The 20930-nt window shown below is 46.6% G+C and overlaps 1 protein-coding gene across 1 annotated transcript in view; it reads left to right on the forward strand.

Moving 5' to 3' along the window:
• The window catches only part of LOC119937121 (collagen alpha-1(I) chain-like), a 163464-nt gene that overhangs the window by 135131 nt on the left and 7403 nt on the right, over window positions 1-20930 (forward strand). Inside the window, 6 exon segments of the mRNA XM_038756791.1 lie at window positions 923-1045; window positions 2807-2905; window positions 7814-7948; window positions 14418-14549; window positions 16597-16628; window positions 18982-19014. Of these exon segments, the coding sequence (XP_038612719.1) occupies window positions 923-1045; window positions 2807-2905; window positions 7814-7948; window positions 14418-14549; window positions 16597-16628; window positions 18982-19014 (554 nt within the window).

Below are 20930 nucleotides of genomic sequence, written 5' to 3' on the forward strand. Positions count from 1 at the left end.
GTGCAAAGCACTGTACTAAGCGCTTGGGAAGTAAAAGTTGGCAACATATAGAGACAGTCCCTACCCAACAGTGGGCTCACAGTCTAGAAGGGGGAGACAGACAACAAAACAAAACATGTGGACAGGTGTCAAGTCATCAGAATAAATAGAAATAAAGCTAGATGCACATCATTAACAAAATAAATAGAATAGTAATAATAATAATAATGGCATTTATTAAGCGCTTACTATGTGCAAAGCACTGTACTAAGCGCTTAGGAAGTAAAAGTTGGCAACATATAGAGATGGTCCCTACCCAACAGCGGGCTCACAGTCTAGAAGGGGGAGACAGACAACAAAACAAAAAACATCTGGATGGGGGACAAGCCAACAGAATAAATAGAAATAAAGCTAGATGCACATCATTAACAAAATTAATAGAATAGTAATAATAATAATAATAATGGCATTTATTAAGTGCTTACTATGTGCAAAGCACTGTTCTAAGCGCTGGGGAGGTTACAAGGTGATCAGGTTCTCCCATGGGGGGCTCATAGTCTTCATCCCCATTTTACAGATGAGGGAACTGAGTCCTAGAGAAGTGAAGTGACTTGCCCAAAGTCACACAGCTGACAGGTGGTGGAGCCGGAATTCAAACCCATGAACTCTGACTCCAAATCCCGGGCTCTTTCCACTGAGCCACGCTGCTTCCCCATATAGTAAATATGTACAAGTAAAAAAAATAGAGTAATAAATCTGTACAAACATATATACAGGTGCTGTGGGGAGGGGAAGGAGGTAGGGTGGGGGGCTGGGGAGGAGGAGAGGAAAAGGGGGGCTCAGTGTGGGAAGGCCTCCTGGAGGAGGTGAGCTCTCAGTAGGGCTTTGAAGGGAGGAAGAGAGCGAGCTTGGCGGATGGGCAAATCCTTGTTCTCCTTTTCAGGTGTTCGAGAGCACGCTGTTGAATACTACCGTGTGTCAGGAATGTCAGTACGTTGAGAGTGTTGAAGCCGGAAGAAAAATGCTTCTTGTCTCTCTGCCTATAAACAGTGACACTGTCAGTGTGGTGAGTGCCCATTTTCCTGTCAGGGGAGATGGTGTTCCGGGGTGACCAGAGTCATCCAATCTGGAGCCCCATTTGGACTCTTTCAGAAACATAATAATAATAATAATAGTACTTTTATGTGGTTTCTATGCACCAAAAACTGCATCTTGTACTTCCCAAGCGCTTAGTACAGTGCTCTGCACAGAGTAAGCGCTCAATAAATACGATTGAATGAATGAATGAATTAAGCACTGGTGTAGATACAAGATAATCTGATTGGGTGCAGTCCCTGTCCCACAAAGGGCTCACAGTTTAATCTTGCTCATCATCATCAATGATATTTATTGAGTGCTTACTGTGTGCAGAGCACTGTACTGAGAGTTTGGGAGAGTAGCAGCGTGGCTCAGTGAAAAGAGCCCGGGCTTTGGAGTCAGAGGTCATGGGTTCAAATCCCGACTCCACCAATTGTCAGCTGTGTGACTTTGGGCAAGTCATTTGACTTCTCTGGGCCTCAGTTTCCTCATCTGTAAAATGGGGATTAAGGCTGGGAGCCCCACGTGGGACAACCTGATCACCTTGTATCCCCCCAGAACTTAGAACAGTGCTTTGCTTTGCACATCGTAAGCGCTTAACAAATACCATCATTATTATTATTAATTAATTAATTAGTCCCCATTACACAGATGAGGTAACTGAGGCACAGAGAAGTCAAGTGACTTGCCCAAAGTCACACAGACTGTAAGCTCATTGTGGACAAGGGAATTTGTATGCTAATTCTGCTGTACTGTACTCTCCCAAGCGCTTAGTACAGTGCTCTGCACATAGTAAGCACTAAATAAATACAGTTGATTGATTGATTGATTAATTGATTAAATAAACACGAGAACAAAATCTGAGAGCAACTCCGGGTTGGGATATTAATAATAATAATAACAATGGCATTTGTTAAGCACTTACTCTGTGCCAAGCACTGTTCTTAACCCTGTGGCAGATACATGGTCATCAGGTTGTCCCACGTGGGGCTCCCAGTCTTAATCCCCATTTTACAGATGAGGGAACTGAGGCCCAGAGAAGTGAAGTGACTTGCCCAAAGTCACCCAGCTGGCAATTGATGGAGCTGGGATTTGAACCCATGACCTCTGACTCCCAAACCCGGGCTCTTTCCACTGAGCCACGCTGCTTCTATTGTACATCATGACCTGGCAGATTATATTAATGTCCAGCTGCCATTTTCATTTCCATAATAATAATAATAATTGCAGTATTTGTTAAGCGCTTGCTATGTGCCAGGCACTGTTCTAAGCGCTGAGGTGGGTACAGGCAAATCGGGTCGGACACAGTCCCTGTTCCATGTGGGGCTCGGATTCTTAATCCTCATTTTCCAGATGAGGGAACTGAGGCACGGAGAAGTGAAGTGACTTGCCCAAGGTCACAAAGCAGACAAGCGGCACAGTCAGGATTAGAACCCATGCCCTTCTGACTCCTGGGCCCTGGCTCTATCCTCTACACCATTCATTCATTCAATCATATTTATTGAGCGCTTGCTGTATGCAGAGCACTGTACTGAGCGCTTGGGAAGTACAAGTTGATGACATATAGGGACGGTCCCTACCCAACAATGGGCTCACAGTCTAGAAGGGGGAGGCTGCATCCCCTAATCAAATCTTATCCATGTCTCACTGGGTTGTTCTGAATCATTTTGTTGCCTTTAAGATTGTTCATTTTGCCTTGGATATCCCGTGCAAGTTTTGACATATAAAGTACATTACATTTTTCTGGCAGAAAGCAGCTCTCGACAATTTCCTCCAAGAAACAACTTTTGGTGATCAGGACAACATGTTTTTCTGTGGACGGTGTGATCGGAAGACTCCAGCTAACATGGTACGAAGTAGCCCACCCCTCTCTGCTCGGTCCATTTCCCCCCTCTCTGAAAGAAATGGAAAAATCTGGGAAGATTTGGCCAGTTCTTTACTTCCTGGGTCTAAGCCCGGCCTGGTGTTTAGTCGGAAAAACATGTCCTTATTCCCCTTTTCCGGAGCTCCTCGGTTACCACTTCTCATCCCCATTGGCGTCAACCTTCGTCGCGTGTCACCTCACCCACACATGTTCTTATTTTCAAAGACGCGGCAAGCCAGGGCAGATCCGCTCCGACTCCCTACCTGAGGCCGGAGGCAGGATCGCGATGGTGGGAATGCCGGCGTTTGGTTTTGGGAAGGACACAGTGGGTGGGCCAATGGGTGGGCCTCCAGCCTCCTAAAACAACTCAGCTCCTCTCCAGAGTTCATTCATTCATTCATTCATTCAATCAATCAATCAGTCGTATTTATTGACCGCTTACTGTGCGCAGAGCACTGGACTAAGCGCTTGGGAAGTACAAGTTGGCAACATATAGAGACGGTCCCTACCCAACAGTGGGTTCACAGTCTAGAAGAGATCCTGGGTGTATAGACCCTCTCCTGCCTGTGGTTCCCAAAGTGCTGTATGACCTTGGGCAAGCCACTTCACTCCAGTGCTTAGAACAGTGCTTGGCACATAGTAAGCGCTTAACAAATACCATCATTATTATTATTCTCTGTGCCTCAGTTACCTCATTTGTAAAATGAGCTCCACTGGGACAATCTGATTACCTTGCATCTACCCCAGCGCTTAGAATAAATACTATTGAATGAATAAATGAATGAATGAATGAATGAATGAATGGAGCCCGTTGTTGGGCAGGGACCGTCTCTATATGCAGCCGATTTGTACTTCTCAAGCCCTTAGTACAGTGCTCTGCACACAGTAAGTGCTCAATAACTACAATTGAATGAATGAATAAACAGTGGTTGGCACATAGTAAGAGCTTAACAAATAACACAATTATTGTACTTAACAAGTATCATAGTTATTAATTATTATTATTAATAATATCTACTGTGGTATTTGCTGCGCTTATTATTACTTAAGCATCATAGCTATTATTATTAATAACAATTGTGGTATTTATTAAGCGCTTATTATGTGCCAAGCACTGTTCGAAGCACTGGGGTGGATACAGGTTAATCAGGGTGGGCCCAATCCCTGTCCCATATGGGGCTCACGATCTCGATCCCCATTTTCCAGATGAGGTGACTGAGGCCCAGAGAAGTGAAGTGAGTTGCCCAAGGTAACACAGCAGACCCGTCATGGAGCCAGAACTAGAACCCAGGTCCTTCCGACTCCCAAGCCCGTGCTCTATCCACTAAGCCACACTGTTTCTCCTTCCCAGCTAATGCCTGAGAAGTCCCCGTGGCTTGGAGCAGAAGTTAGCATCCCTGGCCTTGCCAGTGAGGGCTTGTCTCAGGGTGACCTTGGACTCAGTAATCCCAGGCCAGATAATAATAAATAATAATAATAATAATAATAGCATTTGTTAAGCACTTACTATGTGCTGAGCACTGTTCTAAGCGCTGGACTAGATACAAGGTGATCAGGTTGTCCCACGTGGGTTTCACAGTCTTAATCCCCATTTTACAGATGAGGTAACTGAGCCACAGAGAAGTTAAGTGACTTGCCCAAAGTCACACAGCTTAAAAGTGGCGGAGCCGGGATTAGAACCCATGACCTCTTATTCTCAAGCCCGGGCTCTTTCCACTAACTCCCTCCGTGGCCCTTGCCCAGGTGGGAAATGGGCTGATTTGGGGTGAGGGGTGGGAGAGGTTCATTCATTCATTCAATCGTATTTATTGAGCGCTTACTGTGTGCAGACCACTGGACTAAGCGCTTGGGAAGTCCAAGTTGGCAACATATAGAGACAGTCCCTACCCAACAACGGGCTCACAGTCTAGAAGGGGGAGACAGACAACAAAACAAAACACGTGGACAGGTGTCAAGCCATCAGAATAAACAGAAGTAAAGCTAGATGAACATCATTAACAAAATAAATAGAATAGTTAATGTGTACAAGTAAAATAAATAGAGTAATAAATCTGTACAAACATATATACAGGTGCTGAGGGGAGGGGAAGGAGGTAAGGTGTGGGGGGATAGGGAGGGGGAGAGGAAGGGGGGCTCAGTGTGGGAAGGCCTCCTGGAGAAGTTGAGCTCTTAGTAGGGCTTTGAAGGGAGGAAGAGAGCTGGCTCGGCGGATGTGCGGAGGGAGGGAATTCCAGGCCAGGGGGAGGACGTGGGCTGGGGGTCGACGGCGGGACAGACCAGAACAAGGCACAGTGAGGAGGTTAGCGGCAGAGGAGTGGAGGGTGCAGGCTGGGCTGGAGAAGGAGAGAAGAGAGGTAAGGGAGGAGGGGGCAAGGGGATGGAGAGCCCTGAAGCCGAGGGCGAGGAGTTTCTGCCTGATGCGCAGATTGATTGGTAGCCACTGGAGATTTTTGAGGAGGGGAGTAACATGCCCAGAGCGTTTCTGCACAAAGAGGATCAGGGCAGTGGTGTGAAGTATAGACTGAAGTGGGGAGAGACAGGAGGATGGGAGATCAGAGAGGAGGCTGATGCAGTCATCCAATCGGGATAGGATGAGAGATTGAACGAGCAGGGTAGCGGTTTGGATGGAGAGGAAAGGGCGGATCTTGGTGATGTTGTGGAGGTGAGACCGGCAGGTTTTGGTGACCGCTTGGATGTGAGGGGTGAATGAGAGAGCGGAGTCGAGGATGACACCAAGGTTGTGGGCTTGTGAGACGGGAAGGATGGTAGTGCCGTCAACAGTGACGGGAAAGTCGGGGAGAGGGCAGGGTTTGGGAGGGAAGATAAGGAGCTCAGTCTTGGACATATTGAGTTTTAGATGGCAGGCAGACATCCAGATGGAGATGTCCTGAAGGCAGGAGGAGACACGAGCCTGAATGGAGGGAGAGAGAGCAGGGGCAGAGATGTAGATTTGGGTGTCATCAGCGTAGAGATGGTAGTTGAAACCGTGGGAGCAAATGAGTTCACCGAGGGAGTGAGTGTAGATAGAGAACAGAAGGGGACCAAGAACTGAACCTCGAGGAGCCTCTACAGTAAGGTGATGGGAGGGGGAGGAGGTGCCCGCAAAGGAGACTGAGAATGAACAGCCGGAGGGTTAAGAGGAGAACCGGGAGAGGATGGAGTCTGTGAAGCCAAGGTTGGATAGTGTGTTGAGGAGAAGGGGGTGGTCCATAATGTCGAAGGCAGCTGAGAGGTTGAGATGGATTAGGATAGAGTAGGAATGCCCCCAGCCTCTTAGGACCCAGCTGAGGAAGGGTCTCTACCCTCCAGCCACACCCCCAATCCAGTCTCACCTCCACACCCAGCTCCCAACTCAGCCCCCAGACCCCAACCCTCAACCCAAGCAAGGAAGAGAGGAGAAGAAGAGGAGGTTCAAGGGGAAAGAGGAAGGAGAGGAGGAAGAAGGTACGAGGAAGACGGGGAGAGGGAGGAGGAAGAGGAGTGGGGGAGGAGCAACGGTGGGGGAAAGTGGATATTCTAGATACCAGATGGATGAGACAACCAATCGGTTGTCAAACAATGTTTTTATTGAGTGCTCACTGTGTGCAGGGCACTGTACTGAGCACTCGGGAGAGTACAATACAACAGAGGTGGTAGACACGATCGCCGAGGAGCAGTAAGGGCTACAGTTTGAGCAGAGCCAGGGGAAGACCTAGAGGCCCAAAATGGATGGCTCAGTGGAAAGAGCACGAGCTTTTGGAGTCAGAGGCCATGGGTTCAAATCCCTGCTCCGCCACTTGTCAGCTATGTGACTTTGGGCAAGTCACTTCACTTCTCTGGGCCTCAGTTCCCTCATCTGTAAAATGGGGATTAAGACTGTGAGCCCCCGCCCCCATGGGACAACCTGATCACCTTGTAACCTCCCCAGCGCTTAGAACAGTGCTTTGCACATAGTAAGCGCTTAACAAATGCCATCATTTATTTATGTTATTTATCCCTCCATCAGCCATTTTAGCAGTGGTGAAGGAAAGTGGATATTCTAGATGCCAGAGGGAAGAGACAAGCAATCAATCAGTCAATCAATCAATGGTATTTATTGAGTGTTCTCTATAATAATTATAACGATAATGATATTTGTCCAGCGCTTTCTATGTGGCAAGCACTGTTCTAAGCACTGGGGTAGATACAGGGTTATCAGGTCATCCCACGTGGGGCTCCCAGCCTTAATCCCCATTTTCCAGATGAGGTAACTGAGGAAGAGAGAAGTGAAGTGACTTGCCCAGAGTCACACAGCTGACAAGTGGCAGAGCCGGGATTAGAAACCACAACCTCTGACTCCTAAACCTGTGCTCTTTCTACTAAGCCACGCTGCTTTTAAGTGTAGAGCACCATACTAAGCACTTGGGAGAGTACAACACAAAACACTATCCACAAGAAGCAGTTAGGTCTGCAGTCCGGCCGAGGCAGGACCTAACCCAGGGGCCAAGATGGATCATAATAATGGCATTTATTAAGCGCTTACTATGTGCAAAGCACTGTTCTAAACGCTGGGGTGATACAAGGTGATCAGGTTGTCCCACATGGGGCTCACAGTCTTAATCCCATTTTACAGATGAGGTAACTGAGGCACAGAGAAGTTAAGTGGCTTGCCCAAGGTCCCACAGCTGAAAAGTGGCGGGGCCGGGATTCTAACCCATGACCTCTGACTCCAAAGCCCGGGCTCTTTCCACTGAGCCAAGCTGCTTCTCTGATGATAATTGATCATAATTGATGATATCCTCCATAATTGATATCAATGATATCCTCCATTCTCCTCCATCCTTCCGCCTGCTATTTTAGGGGAACAGTTTTACAAACTCGGTAAGATCGATTTGGGGTAACTGAGATGGCTCCCTATGGTTTCTCTTTCCACAGAAACAGACGTTCACGGCCCTCCCTCCGGTTCTGGCCGTGCAGCTCAGGAGATTTGAACTGAGGCACGGGAGACTTCAGAAATCAAATATTCCCATTGAAGCCTCCCAAACCTTGGCGCTTCAAACTAATGAGAAGGTAACGCAACACATTTCATTCCCAAGGGACTTGATCCTCCCGGACACTCTAAGTGAGGCGCTCACATTTCCAGGGAGGGGAAATAATAACAATAATAATAATAATAATTACAGTATTTGTTAAGTACTTACTATGTGCCAAGCACTGTTTCAAGCCCTGGAGTGGATACAAGGTAATCAGGTTGTCCCACGTGGGGCTCACAATCTTAATCCCTATTTTCCAGATGAGGGAACTGAGGCTCAGAGAATAATAACAATAATAATAGTAATGGCATTTAAGTGCTTACTTTTTGCCAAGCACTGTTCTAAGCCCTGGAGTGGATACAAGGTAATCAGGTTGTCCTACGTGGGGCTCACAGTCTTAATCCCTATTTTCCAGATGAGAGAACTGAGGCTCAGAGAATAATAATAATAATAATAATAATGGCATTTGTTAAGTGCTTACTATGTGCAAAGCACTGTTCTAAGTGCTGGGGGGGATACAAGGTGATCAGGTTGTCCTACGTGGGGCTCACAGTCTTAATCCCTATTTTCCAGATGAGGGAACTGAGGCTCAGAGAATAATAATAATAATAATAATGGCATTTGTTAAGTGCTTACTATGTGCAAAGCACTGTTCTAAACACTGGGGGGGATACAAGGTGATCAGGGTGTCCCACGTGGGGCTCACAATCTTAATCCCCCTTTTCCAGATGAGGGAACTGAGGCTCAGAGAAGTGAAGTGATTTGCCCAAGGTCCCACAGCAGGCAAGCAGTGGAGCCAGGATTAGAACCCCTGCCCTTCTGACTCGCAGGTGTGGCCTCTATCCGCTGGGCCATGCTCAATCAGCAGTCGATATTTATTGAGCGCTTACTGTGTGCAGAGCATTGTACTAAGCGCTGGGGAGAGTTCACTCTATAAGAGTTGGTAGACATTTCGGGATTGTGGATGGCCAGTTCCTAATTGAGCCATCTTGTGCAAATGAAGGGCCACTTGGAACCATTCAATTCCACTGCTGACATACTTTCCCATTGACCTGTATATATGTATATATATTTGTACATATTTATTACTCTATTTATTTATTTATTTTACTTGTACATATCTATTCTATTCATTTTATTTTGTTAATATGTTTGGCTTTGTTCTCCCCCTTCTAGACTGTGAGCCCACAGCTGGGTAGGGACTGTCTCTATCTGTTGCCAATTTGTACTTCCCAAGCGCTTAGTACAGTGCTCTGCACACAGTAAATGCTCAATAAATACGATTGATTGATTGACCAAATAGTGTATTGGTTGCTGTGTTATACGGCTTACCTCATCTTAGTACGTAAATGATATTTTCTCAACTCTATCTAGCCAACCCCACCACCCCTGCAATCTCATAATCTCATACTCATGAGAAGCAGCGTGGTTCAGTGGAAAGAGCCCGGGCTTTGGAGTCAGAGGTCATGGGTTCGAATCCCGGCTCCGCCACATGTCTGTTGTCTGACTTTGGGCAAGTCACTTAACTTCTCTGTGCCTCAGTTACCTCATCTGTAAAATGGGGATGAAGACTGTGAGCCCCCATGTGGGACACCTGATCACCTTGTATCCCCCCCAGCGCTTAGAACAGTGCTTTGCACATAGTAAGCACTTAACAAATGCCATCATTATTATTATGTCTGTTGTGTGACCTTGGGCAAATCACTTAACTTCTCTGAGCCTCAGTTACCTCATCTGTAAAATGGGGATGAAGACTGTGAGCCCCACATGGGACAACCTGATCACCTTGTATTCCTCCCCAGCGCTTAGAACAGTACTTTGCATATAGTAAGAGCTTAACAAATGCCATCATTATTATTATTATAACTTTCTCCCCACAGTCTAAGATGGGAGAAGAACAGGTATTGAATCCCCATTTTACAGAGGAGAAAACTGGGGCCCAGAGAAGTGAAGTGATTTGCCTGAGGTCACACAGAGCAGGCAAATAATAATAAAATAATAATAATAATAATAATAAGAATAAGAATAATAAGAATAGCATTTATTAAGCACTTACTATGTGCAAAGCACTGTTCTAAGCACTGGGGAGGTTACAAGGTGATCAGGTTGTCCCCCAGGGGGCTCACAGTCTTAATCCCTATTTTACAGATGAGGTAACTGAGGCCCAGAGAAGTTAAGTGACTTGACCAAAGTCACACAGCTGACAATTGGCAGAGCCGGGGTTTGAACCCATGACCTCTGACTCCAAAGCCTGGGCTCTTTCCACTGAGCCAAGCAGAGCTGGATCAGAGTCCGGGGCTCCTGGCCCCCGGTCAGTCGTATTTATTGAGCGCTTTCGGTGTGTACAGCACTGTTCTAAGCGCTTGGGATGCTCCACTTAGCTTCCATACCCAAACTACCATCCCTTGATGACCAGATAAACACTCTTGACACCCCCCTCTCTACTCAGCTCATTCACTCCCCTATCCCTTCGTCGATCTCGAACCACTAACCCAAGCCCTGGATCACCTGCAAAGTCTGCCTCCTTCGCTCTTGTGCTCATAATACTAATAGTAAGAATAATGGCATTTATTAAGCACCTACTATGTGCAAAGCACTGTTCTAAGCGCTGAGGAGGTTACAAGGTGATCAGGTTGTTCCACGTGGGGCTCACAGTCTTAATCCCCATTTTACAGATGAGGGAACTGAGGCCCAGAGAAGTTAAGTGACTTGCCCAAGGTCACAGAGCTGACAAATGGTGGAGTCAGGATTTGAACCCATGACCTCTGACTCCAAAGCCCGTGTTCTTTCCACTGAGCCACGCTGCTTCTCTGTGAGCGCTGCTGGCGAAAATCTAAATATCAGGCCAACTTCGTCCACTTCAAGTTTATCCTTGTGTGCTTTAACTCTGCCCTCTCTCCTGCCTGACAAAATTATTTCTCCCCCTTATTGTCACCCATGCCCATCACCCTCACCAGTTGTTCCAGACAATTAACTCTCTCCTCAGGTCCTTCATCCTCCAGCCTCTCCCATTCATTCATTCATTCAATCGTATTTATTGATTGCTTACTGTGTGCAGAGCACTGTAGTAAGTGCTTGGGAAATACAAGTCGGCAACATAGACAGACGGTCCCTACCCAACAACAGGCTCACAGTCCCTTACCCCCAACGGCCTGGCCACCTACTTTATTAAGAAAATTGACACTATCAGGCCTAAGCTCCCTCAAACCTCCCCTATTCCTTCTCAGTCCCTCCCCATTCCATTCCCCATTCCCCATTCCCCCATTCCATTCCATATGATGTGGAATAGCTTTAATAGCTATTAAAGCTAGATAGCTTTAATTCTATTTGTTCTGACGACTTGACACCCGTCTACATGTTTTGTTTTGTTGTCTGTCTCCCCCCTCTAGACTGTGAGCCTATTGTCGGGTAGGGACCGTCTCTATATGTTGCCAACTTATACTTCCCAAGCACTTAGTCCAGTGCTCTGCACACAGTAAGTGCTCAATATATACGATTGAATGAATGAATGAATGAATTCCCCTCTTCAATTCTCCCGTCCTTTCCAGCAGTATTTCTAGAGATCTCCTGCCTCCTCTCACAATCCACCCCCTCTACCTGCACATCTGACCCCATTTCCTTGCACCTTAGCAAAATCTTGCCCCCTCCCTTCTTCCCTCCCTAACAGCCATCTTCAACTGTTTGCTCCTATGACTTCTTCCCCGCTGTTTTCAAACATGCCCATGTCTCTCCTATCCTCAAAAAAACCCTCCCTTGACCCCACGGCTCCCTCCAGTTATCGCCCCATCTCCCTCCTATCATTTCTCTCCAAACTCCTCAAGCGAGTTGTCTGCAGCTGCTGTCTCAAATTCCTCTCCTCCAGTTCTCTCCTGGACTCCCTCCAATCTGGCTTCCATCCCTTTCACTTCACAGAAACCACCCTCTCAGAGGTCACCACTGATCTCCTTCTTGCCAAATCCAGTGCCTCTATTCCTAATCCTAATCCTCCTCCACCTCAGTCGCCTTCAACGATTGAATGAGAGTACAATACGACAATATAACAGACACATTCCCTGCCCACAATGGGTTTATTCAATCATATTTATTGAGCGCTTACTGTGTGCAGAGCACTGTACTAAGCACTAGGGAAGTACAAGTTAGCAGCAAGTTAGCAATTCTATTCACCAAACTTCCAAGGAGATGACTACCTAGAATATTAAATCCTACCTAAATGCCAAACATAGGTGCAGGTACATGAAATAAATTTGTCGTTTATTTATTCAGTTTCATGAGAAAACATCCCAGAGGGGTAGGATGGATTTACCTGAATAATGGTGAATCCAGATCTGAGAATTATATCTTCAATCTCTTCTTCTTTGTCGTTTATTTATTCGGTTTCATGAGAAAACATCCCAGAGGGTTAGGATGGATTTACCTGAATAATGGTGAATCCAGATCTGAGAATTATATCTTCGATCTCTTCTTCTTTGTCTGCAGCATTGGGTTTGATCATGGCCAGAGTTCTTTCCACATAAATCTGAGGGGGTGGCATTAAGCTCTCCATTTTGTCATGGGGGAGACAGACATTAACATAAATGAAATTACAGATAAGGACATAAGTGCTGTGGGGCTTGGTGGGGCATAGGAATGAATAAAGGGACCAATTGTCCCAAGGTGACCCCAGGGTACCCACCATCTCCAGGTCAAATGCTCTCCCGTGACTGCCCGAGCCAACAAAGTGGAATTCGGAAGAGCAGGTGGGATGTCACAACCAAAACTACTAAATTGACAGCCCAAGCTGGGTTTTGTTTTGTTTTATTGTCTGCCTCCCCCATTCTAGCAGCATGGCTCAGTGGAAAGAACATGGCCTTTGGAGTCAGAGGTCATGGGTTCAAATTCCGGCTCCACCAATTGTCTGCTGGGTGACTTTGGGCAAGTCACTTGACTTCTCTGTGCCTCTCTGTGCTTCTCTGTACCTCAGTTACCTCTGGGGCTCAGGAGGTATGTAAGCTGATATGTTGTGAGTGTTGATATGTTGTGATATGTTGTAAGTTGTGAGTGTTTGAAGTGTGGAGGTAGCAAAACAGTGTTGAGGACAAAAATCTCCAATGGCTACCAATCAATCTGCGCATCAGACAGAAACTCCTCACCCTGGGCTTCAAGGCTGTCCATCCCCTCGCCCCCTCCTACCTCACCTCCCTTCTCTCCTTCTCCAGCCCAGCCCGCACCCTCCGCTCCTCTGCTGCTAATCTCCTCACCGTACCTCGTTCTCACCTGTCCTGCCATCGACCCCCGGCCGACGTCATCCCCCGGGCCTGGAATGCCCTCCCTCTGCCCATCCACCAAGCTAGCTCTCTTCCTCCCTTCAAGGCCCTACTGAGAGCTCACCTCCTCCAGGAGGCCTTCCCAGACTGAGCCCCTTCCCTCCTCTCCCCCTCGTCCCCCTCTCCAACCCCCCCCATCTTACCTCCTTCCCTTCCCCACAGCACCTGTATATATGTATATATGTTTGTACATATTTATTACTCTATTTATTTATTTATTTATTTTACTTGTACATATCTATTCTATTTATTTTATTTTGTTAGTATGTTTGGTTTTGTTCTCTGTCTCCCCCTTTTAGACTGTGAGCCCACTGTTGGGTAGGGACTGTCTCTATATGTTGCCAATTTGTACTTCCCAGGCGCTTAGTACAGTGCTCTGCACATAGTAAGCACTCAATAAATACGATTGATGATGATGACATAGGTAGTTGGAAGGAGAGGAGCCGGGGAGAAGAAAAATGAATCGGAGAAGGCCTTCTGGATAAGATGTGATTTCAGGAGGACTGTGAAGATGAGGCGAACTGTACTATTCATCATCGTCATCATCATAAGATTATTTATGCTATTTGTTAAGCACTTACTATGTGTCAGGCACTGTAATAGATGCTGGATAGATACAAGCTTATCAGGTTGGATACAGTCCATGATCAACATAGGGCTTATCCCCTATTTTACAGGGAGAAGCAGCATGGAAAGGGGATGGGCTTGGGAGTCAGAGGTCATGGGTTCAAATCCCAGCTCCGCCGCTTGTCAGCTGTGTGACTTTGGGCAAGTCACTTCACTTCTCTGTGCCTCAGTTACCTCAACTGTAAAATGGGGATTAAGATTGTGAGCCCCACATGGGACAACTGGATCACTTTGTATCCTCCCCAATGCTTTGCACATAGTAAGCGCTTAACAAATACCAAAATTATTATTATTATTATTATTATTTTACCGACGAAGTAACCGAGGCCCAGAGAAGTGATGTGATTTGCCCAGGGTCACCCATCTGCCAAGTGGCAGAGTCAGGATTAGAACCCAGGTCCTTCTGACTCCCGGGCCCGGTTCTGTTCACTAGGCCACGCCACTTCTCAAGTCTCTCTCAAGCTGAGAACTTCAAACTGGACACAATCAGCAGAGCAGATTGGCGGCAGACATGGTTTTCCCCTCTAAAGAAACAGAAATATTTTGTTTCTTTGAGTCCCTGTCCTTCTTTTCTAGGAAAAGAAACAGTACAAGCTCTTTGCTGTTTGCCATCATCATGGAACTCACGTTGGCGGCCACTACACAGCCCACATCCGCCCTGCTCAACATAACAGATGGTACCATTTCGATGACCAGAAGGTTACTGCGGTACGTAATCACGATTTTTTCATGTTCATTTCCATGCTCTGTTGCACTTGTCTGTTCTTTTCTTATGGGATCAGAGGACTAGGGAGTTGAACTTGAGAGCTCAGGATAACAACCGTGGTATTTGTTAATCAATCAATAGTATAAATTGAACGCTTATCAATCAATAGTATAAACTGAACGGTTACTGTTTGCAGAGTACTGTATTAAGCGCTTCAGAGAGTACAATACAACGGAGTTGGATCTGTGGCTCAGTGGAAAGAGCCCGGGCTTTGGAGTCAGAGGTCATGGGTTCGAATCCCAGCTCCGCCACTTGTCAGCTGTGTGACTTTGGGCAAGTCACTTCACTTCTCTGGGCCTCAGTTCCCTCATCTGGAAAATGGGGATTAAGTCTGTGAGCCCCACGTGGGACAACTTGATTACCTTGTCTCTACCCTAGCGCTTAGAACAGTGTTTTGCACATAGTAAGCGCTTAATAAATGCCATCATTATTATTCTCTGGGCCTCAGTTCCCTCATCTGTAAAATGGGGATTGAGACTGTGAGCCCCACATGGGACAACCTGATTATCTTGTATCTCCCCCAGCACTTAGAACAGTGCTCGACACATAGTAAGTGCTTAACAAATGTTATTATTATTACTATGGTAATTACTATAATTACATAATTACTATGTTATTATTACTATGATAATAATAACAATAATTGTGGCATTTGTTAGGTGCTTACTATGTGCCAGGCACTGTATTAAGTGTTGGGATAAAAACAAAGTAATTGGATTGGACAAAGTCCCTGTCCCAGATTGGGGATTAAGACTGTGAGCCCATTTTGCAAATGAAGTAACTGAGGCACAGAGAAGTTAAGTGACTTGTCCAAAGTCACCCAGCAGACAAGTGGAGGAGCCAAGATTAGAATCCAGGTTCTTCTAGCTCCCAGGCCTGTGCTCTATCCACTAGACCACACTGCTTCCCAAGCACTGGTATACATACAAAATTCATTAATTCATTCAATCGTATTTATTGCGTGCTTACTGTGTGCAGAGCACTGTACTAAGCGCTTGGGAAGTACAAATGAGCAACATGTAGAGACGGTCCCTACCCAACAATAGGCTCACAAAATAGCCACATGGGGTTTCTTATTCTAAGTAGGAGGAAGAACAAGTATTGAGTCCCCATTTTACAGGAGAGGAAACAGAGGAACAGAAAAGATAAGTGACTTGCCCAAGGTCATAATAATAATGTTGGCATTTGTTAAGCGCTTACTATGCACAAAGCACTGTTCTAAGCACTTGGGGGGGATACAAAGTGATCAGGTTGTCCCACGTGGGGCTCACAGTCTTAATCCCCATTTTACAGATGAGGTCACTGAGGCTCAGAGAAGTTAAGTGACTTGCCCAAGGTCACACAGCAGACATGTGGCGGAGCCGGGATTCGAACCCATGACCTCTGACTCCAAAGCCCGTGCTCTTTCCACTGAGCCATGCTGCTTCTCTAAGGTCATGAGCAGGCAAGTGGTGGGAGCAGGAATTAGAACCCAAGTCCTCTGTCTCTCAGGCCTGTGATCCTTCCACTAGGCCATCCTGTTTCCTAAGTGAAGCAACCACGGGCTTTCTTCATTCATACAGAGAAGCAGCGTGGCTCAGTGGAAAGAGCCCGGGCTTTGGAGTCAGAGGTCATGGGTTCGAATCCTAGCTCCGCCATTTGTCAGCTGGGTGACTTTGGGCAAGTCACTTCACTTCTCTGGGCCTCAGTTACCTCATCAGTAAAATGGAGATTAAGACTGTGAGCCCCAAGTGGGACAACCTGATCACCTTGAAACCTCCCCAGAGCTTAGAACAGTGCTTTGCACATAGTAAGCGCTTAATAAATGCCATCATTATTATTATTATTAATTCAATCATATTTATTGAGCACTTACTGTGTGCAGAGCACTGGACTAAGCACTTGGAAAGTACAATTTGGCAACAGGTAGAGACAATCCCTACCCAACAATGGGCCTTTTGATTCTCGTATGATATGGCAACGATACTAATTTCATTCCTTTGCCCCTAGAATGAACAGTTTGAAGAAGAGGCAGTCAAAAGGTAATCAATACATCCCCAGGGCTTGGTTAGTTGACTTGCTCCCTTTATTCACCCCTCCCTCAGCCCCACAGCGCTTATGTCCATATCCATGATTTATTGCTTCAATATCTGCCTCCCACTCCAAACTATCAGCTCATTGTGGGGAGAGAATGTGTCCATCTACTCTTTTTATTTTGTACTCTCTCAAGTGCTTAGTCACTTAACTTCACAAGTTAAGGCAAGTCACTTCACTTCTCTGTGCCTCAGTTCCCTCCTCTGTAAAATGGGGATGAAGACTGTGAGCCCCACATGGGACAACCTGATTACCCTGTATCTACCTCAGCGCTTAGAACAGTGCTTGGCACATAGTAAGCGCTTAACAAATGCCATCGTTATTATTATTTTTAGCAGGCACTGTACTAAGCACTGGGCTGGATACAAGCAAATCGGGTTGGTTGGACACAGTTCCTGTCCCCCATGGGCTCACAGACTTAATCCGCACTTTACAGATGAGGTAACTGAGGCACAGAGAAGTGAAGTGACTTGCCTAAGGTCACACAGCAGGCAGGTGGCAGAGCTGGGAGTAAAACCCAGGTCCTTCTGACTCCCACGCCTGTGCTCTATCCACTAGACCACACTGCTTCTCTCTTCCATGCTCTGCATCCAGTAGGCGCTCAGTAAATACGATCGGTGGATGGGAATGGCTCCTTAGTCTCTGATTGCTGCTGTCATGAGCCGCACAATGGGGCTGATAGTGTGGGCGTCCAACAAATCCAGCGAGGAGTAATAGTGGGAGTAATAGCATCAGTTAAGCACTCACTGTGTGCAGAACACTGTACTAAGGGCCAGGAGAGAGGCCAGAGGTGGGGAGCATTTCTAACCTAGGAGCAAAAGAAGCTGAGTTTCCTCTCCGATATTTCTGACCCTTTTTGTTTTGCAAATGGCATTTATTAAGTGCTTACTATGTGCAAAGCACTGTTCTAAGAGCTGGGGAGGCTACAAGGCGATCAGGTTGTCCCACGGGGGGCTCAAAGTCTTCATCCCCATTTTTACAGATGAGGTAACTGAGGCACAGAGAAGTGAAGTGACTTGCCCCGTCACATAGCTGACAATTGGCACAGCCGGGATTTGAACCCATGACCTCTGACTCCAAAGCCCGGGTTTTTTCCACTGAGCCACGCTGCTTCTGTTGACCTTGCTGGCCTCCTCCTTGAAGAGGTTTCAAGAAAACCCGCATCATGGCTAACTGGCCTACACTGGGCCATCCAGTTTGGGTCTCATCAGCCTCGATGACCCCACCTCGGCAGAGAGTCCAGCACAACAGGGGAAGCAGCGTGGCCTAGTGAATAGAGAAAACGAGGGCTTGGGTTCTAATCCTGGCTCCGCCACGTGTCTTTTGTGTGACCTCGGGCATCAATCACTCAATCGCATTTATTGAGCACTTACTGTGTGCAGAGCACTGTACTAAGCGCTTGGGAAGAACAAGTTGGCAACATATAGAGACAGTACCTACCCAACAGTGGGCTCACAGTCTAGAAGGGGGAGACAGAGAACAAAACCAAACATATTAACAAAATAAAATAAATAGAATAGATATGTACAAGTAAAATAAATAAATAAATAGAGTAATAAATATGTACAAACATATATACATAGATACAGGTGCTGTGGGGAAGGGAAGGAGGTAAGGCGGGGGGATGGAGAGGGGGACAAGGGGGAGAGGAAGGAGGGGGCTCAGTCTGGGAAGGCTTCCTGGAGGAGGTGAGTTCTCAGTCGGGCCTTGAAGGGAGGAAGAGAGCTAGCTTGGCAGATGGGCAGAGGGAGGGCATTCCAGGCCAGGGGGATGACGTGGGCTGGGGGTCGACGGCGGGACAGGCGAGAACGAGGCACGGTGAGGAGGTTAGCGGCAGAGGGGCGGAGGGTGTGGGCTGGGCTGGAGAAGGACAGAAGGGAGGTGAGGTAGGAGGGGGCAAGGGGATGGACAGCCTTGAAGCCCAGGGTGAGGAGTTTCTGCAAGGCACTTGACTTCTCTGGCCTCAGTTCCCTCATTTGCAAAATGAGAATTAAGACCATGAGCTCCATGTGACACATGGACTATGTCCAACCCACTTAGCTTGTATCTAGCCCAGGACTTAGTGCAGTGTCTGGCACAGGGTAAGTGTGTAACGAATGCCATAAAATAACCAAAACAATAACGACAAATCACAGTCTGGATGCAGAGAGTTGCTGCCACGTGAAAACTTGCTTACAATCTTCCCATCCTCCCCAGTCACACACCTGACTGCTGGAGTAGACATTTCAGCCTCCCGGCGAAATGGATCAGTAGAAATTGGCCGGCTGGAATGTGACTGTTTTCCATCTGTCTCCCTGACAGGTCCGCTTATTTGCTGATGTATCGCCAGGAGAGGTGAGTGAGGGAGATTCCCTGGTCTCGGAGTGTGGGAACTGTTCCTTTAGATGCCGGTCTCTTCTGGAAATCTTTCACTGGGACACCATCACCATGTGGAAACCAAGTCCTTTCCCATATACTGAGCGCTTACTGTGCACAGAGCACTGCACTAAGCACTTGGGAGAGTACACTATAACAAAATTGTTAGATAGGTTCCCTGACCACAAGGAGTTTATAGTCTAGAGGGGAATGTGTGTGTGTGCGTGCATGTGTGCATGCGTTTGTGTGTGTGGTTCCAGCATCAGCAGAATCTCAGGCCTGCATTCCTTCATTTCTAAGGAAAGCACAAATAGTGAGTGATATCTGGGGCTTTCGTTTTTAGGGATAAGAAGATATGAATACTTCTGTCCAGTCTTGGAGTTGTTGTGGGCCTGAGAAAACAAGGGGAGGTAAAAGAAATCAGCGAGAGACGAGATCACTGGACTCAGCTAAGGATATGTGTAGAAAGTTTAGAGATTTGATATCTCAGTCTGAGTTAGGGGGGAAGGGACACTCTGCCATCTGGGATTGTGATAGCAGGAAGGAGAGAATTGCAGAGAATTGAAGGGCAGAGCAGGGAAAGAACTCCGGTCTGCCTTTTATGTCCTTTGGATAGGGATTTTATTTGGAAAATAAAATAGGAATTGGAAAATAGGAAAATAAAAATGAAACCGGAACCTGGCGAGAAGCAAACCGCCACCCCCAAAAATGAAAAATCAGTGTTATTCATTGAGTACTTACTGTGTTGAGAGACGTGAACTCACAGAAGTGATTTGCCCAAGGTGATTTGCTGAGCTGCTGACTCCAGCCTGGTTCTCCGGACACTCAGTCCCATGTTTGCTGCATTGGGCCGGACAGCGCACAAGTGGAAGAGTACAAAACACATTTGTTTCCGAATTGTACTTTCCAAGCGCTTAGTACAGTGCTCTGCACACAGTAAGCACTCAGTAAATAAGATTGAATGAATGATACATTCCCTGCCCACAGTGAGCTTTCAGTCTGTTGTTCTGTACTCTCCCAAGAGCTTAGAACACAGTCAAGCACTCGATAAATACCACTGACTGATTGATAGTGGGGAGATGGAGGTTGAAATAAATTACGGATGTGTGCGTAAGTTCTGTGGGGTTGAGGGGGAGGGAAATATCAAGTGCTTAAAGGGTACAGATCCAATTACGCAGGCGACACAGAAGGGGAAGAGTGTCGGGAAAATGAAGGCTTAGCAAGGGAAAGCTTCTTGGGGAGATGAGATTCTAATAAGGCTTTGAAGAGTGGTTGGTTGGATAAGAAGGGAGAGAGGGTTTGGGGCCAGAGAAAGGAAATGGGCAAGGGGCGATGAGATAGATGGGATGCGTCGTCTTTGTACTTCGATCTGAGACCTTTGGACATTTGATAGTCACCTCACCCCCAACCTCTCAGTACTTCTGCACGTATCTTTAAATGATATATTATAAATTACTTATCCATATTAATGTCCATCTCCTCCTTCTAGACTGGAAGCTCGTTACGGGCAGTGAACGGGTCTGCTAATTCTGCTGCATTGTACTCTCCAAAGTGCTTAGTATAGTGCCCTGCAAATAGTAAGCGCTCAATAAATGCAATTGATTGATTGATTAGTCCTTCTCACCAGCCCACCACCTTGGCATTATCCTCTACTCCTCTTTTTCCTTTAGCCCACGTATTCAGTCAATCCCCATATCTTGTCAGTTCTGCCTTCCCAACATCTCTAGAATCCACCCGCTTCCTCTCCATCCGAGCTGCTACTGCACTTCAGTGCTTTGCACATAGTAAGCACTTAACAAATGCCATCATCATTATTATTATTATTGTTCAAACACTTGCCCTATCCTGCCTCGACTGCTTTCATTCGTTCATTCAATCGCATTTATTGAGCTCTT

Source organism: Tachyglossus aculeatus, chromosome 1 (genome assembly GCF_015852505.1).
Source record: "Tachyglossus aculeatus isolate mTacAcu1 chromosome 1, mTacAcu1.pri, whole genome shotgun sequence".
Classification (NCBI taxonomy): Eukaryota; Metazoa; Chordata; class Mammalia; order Monotremata; family Tachyglossidae; genus Tachyglossus; species Tachyglossus aculeatus.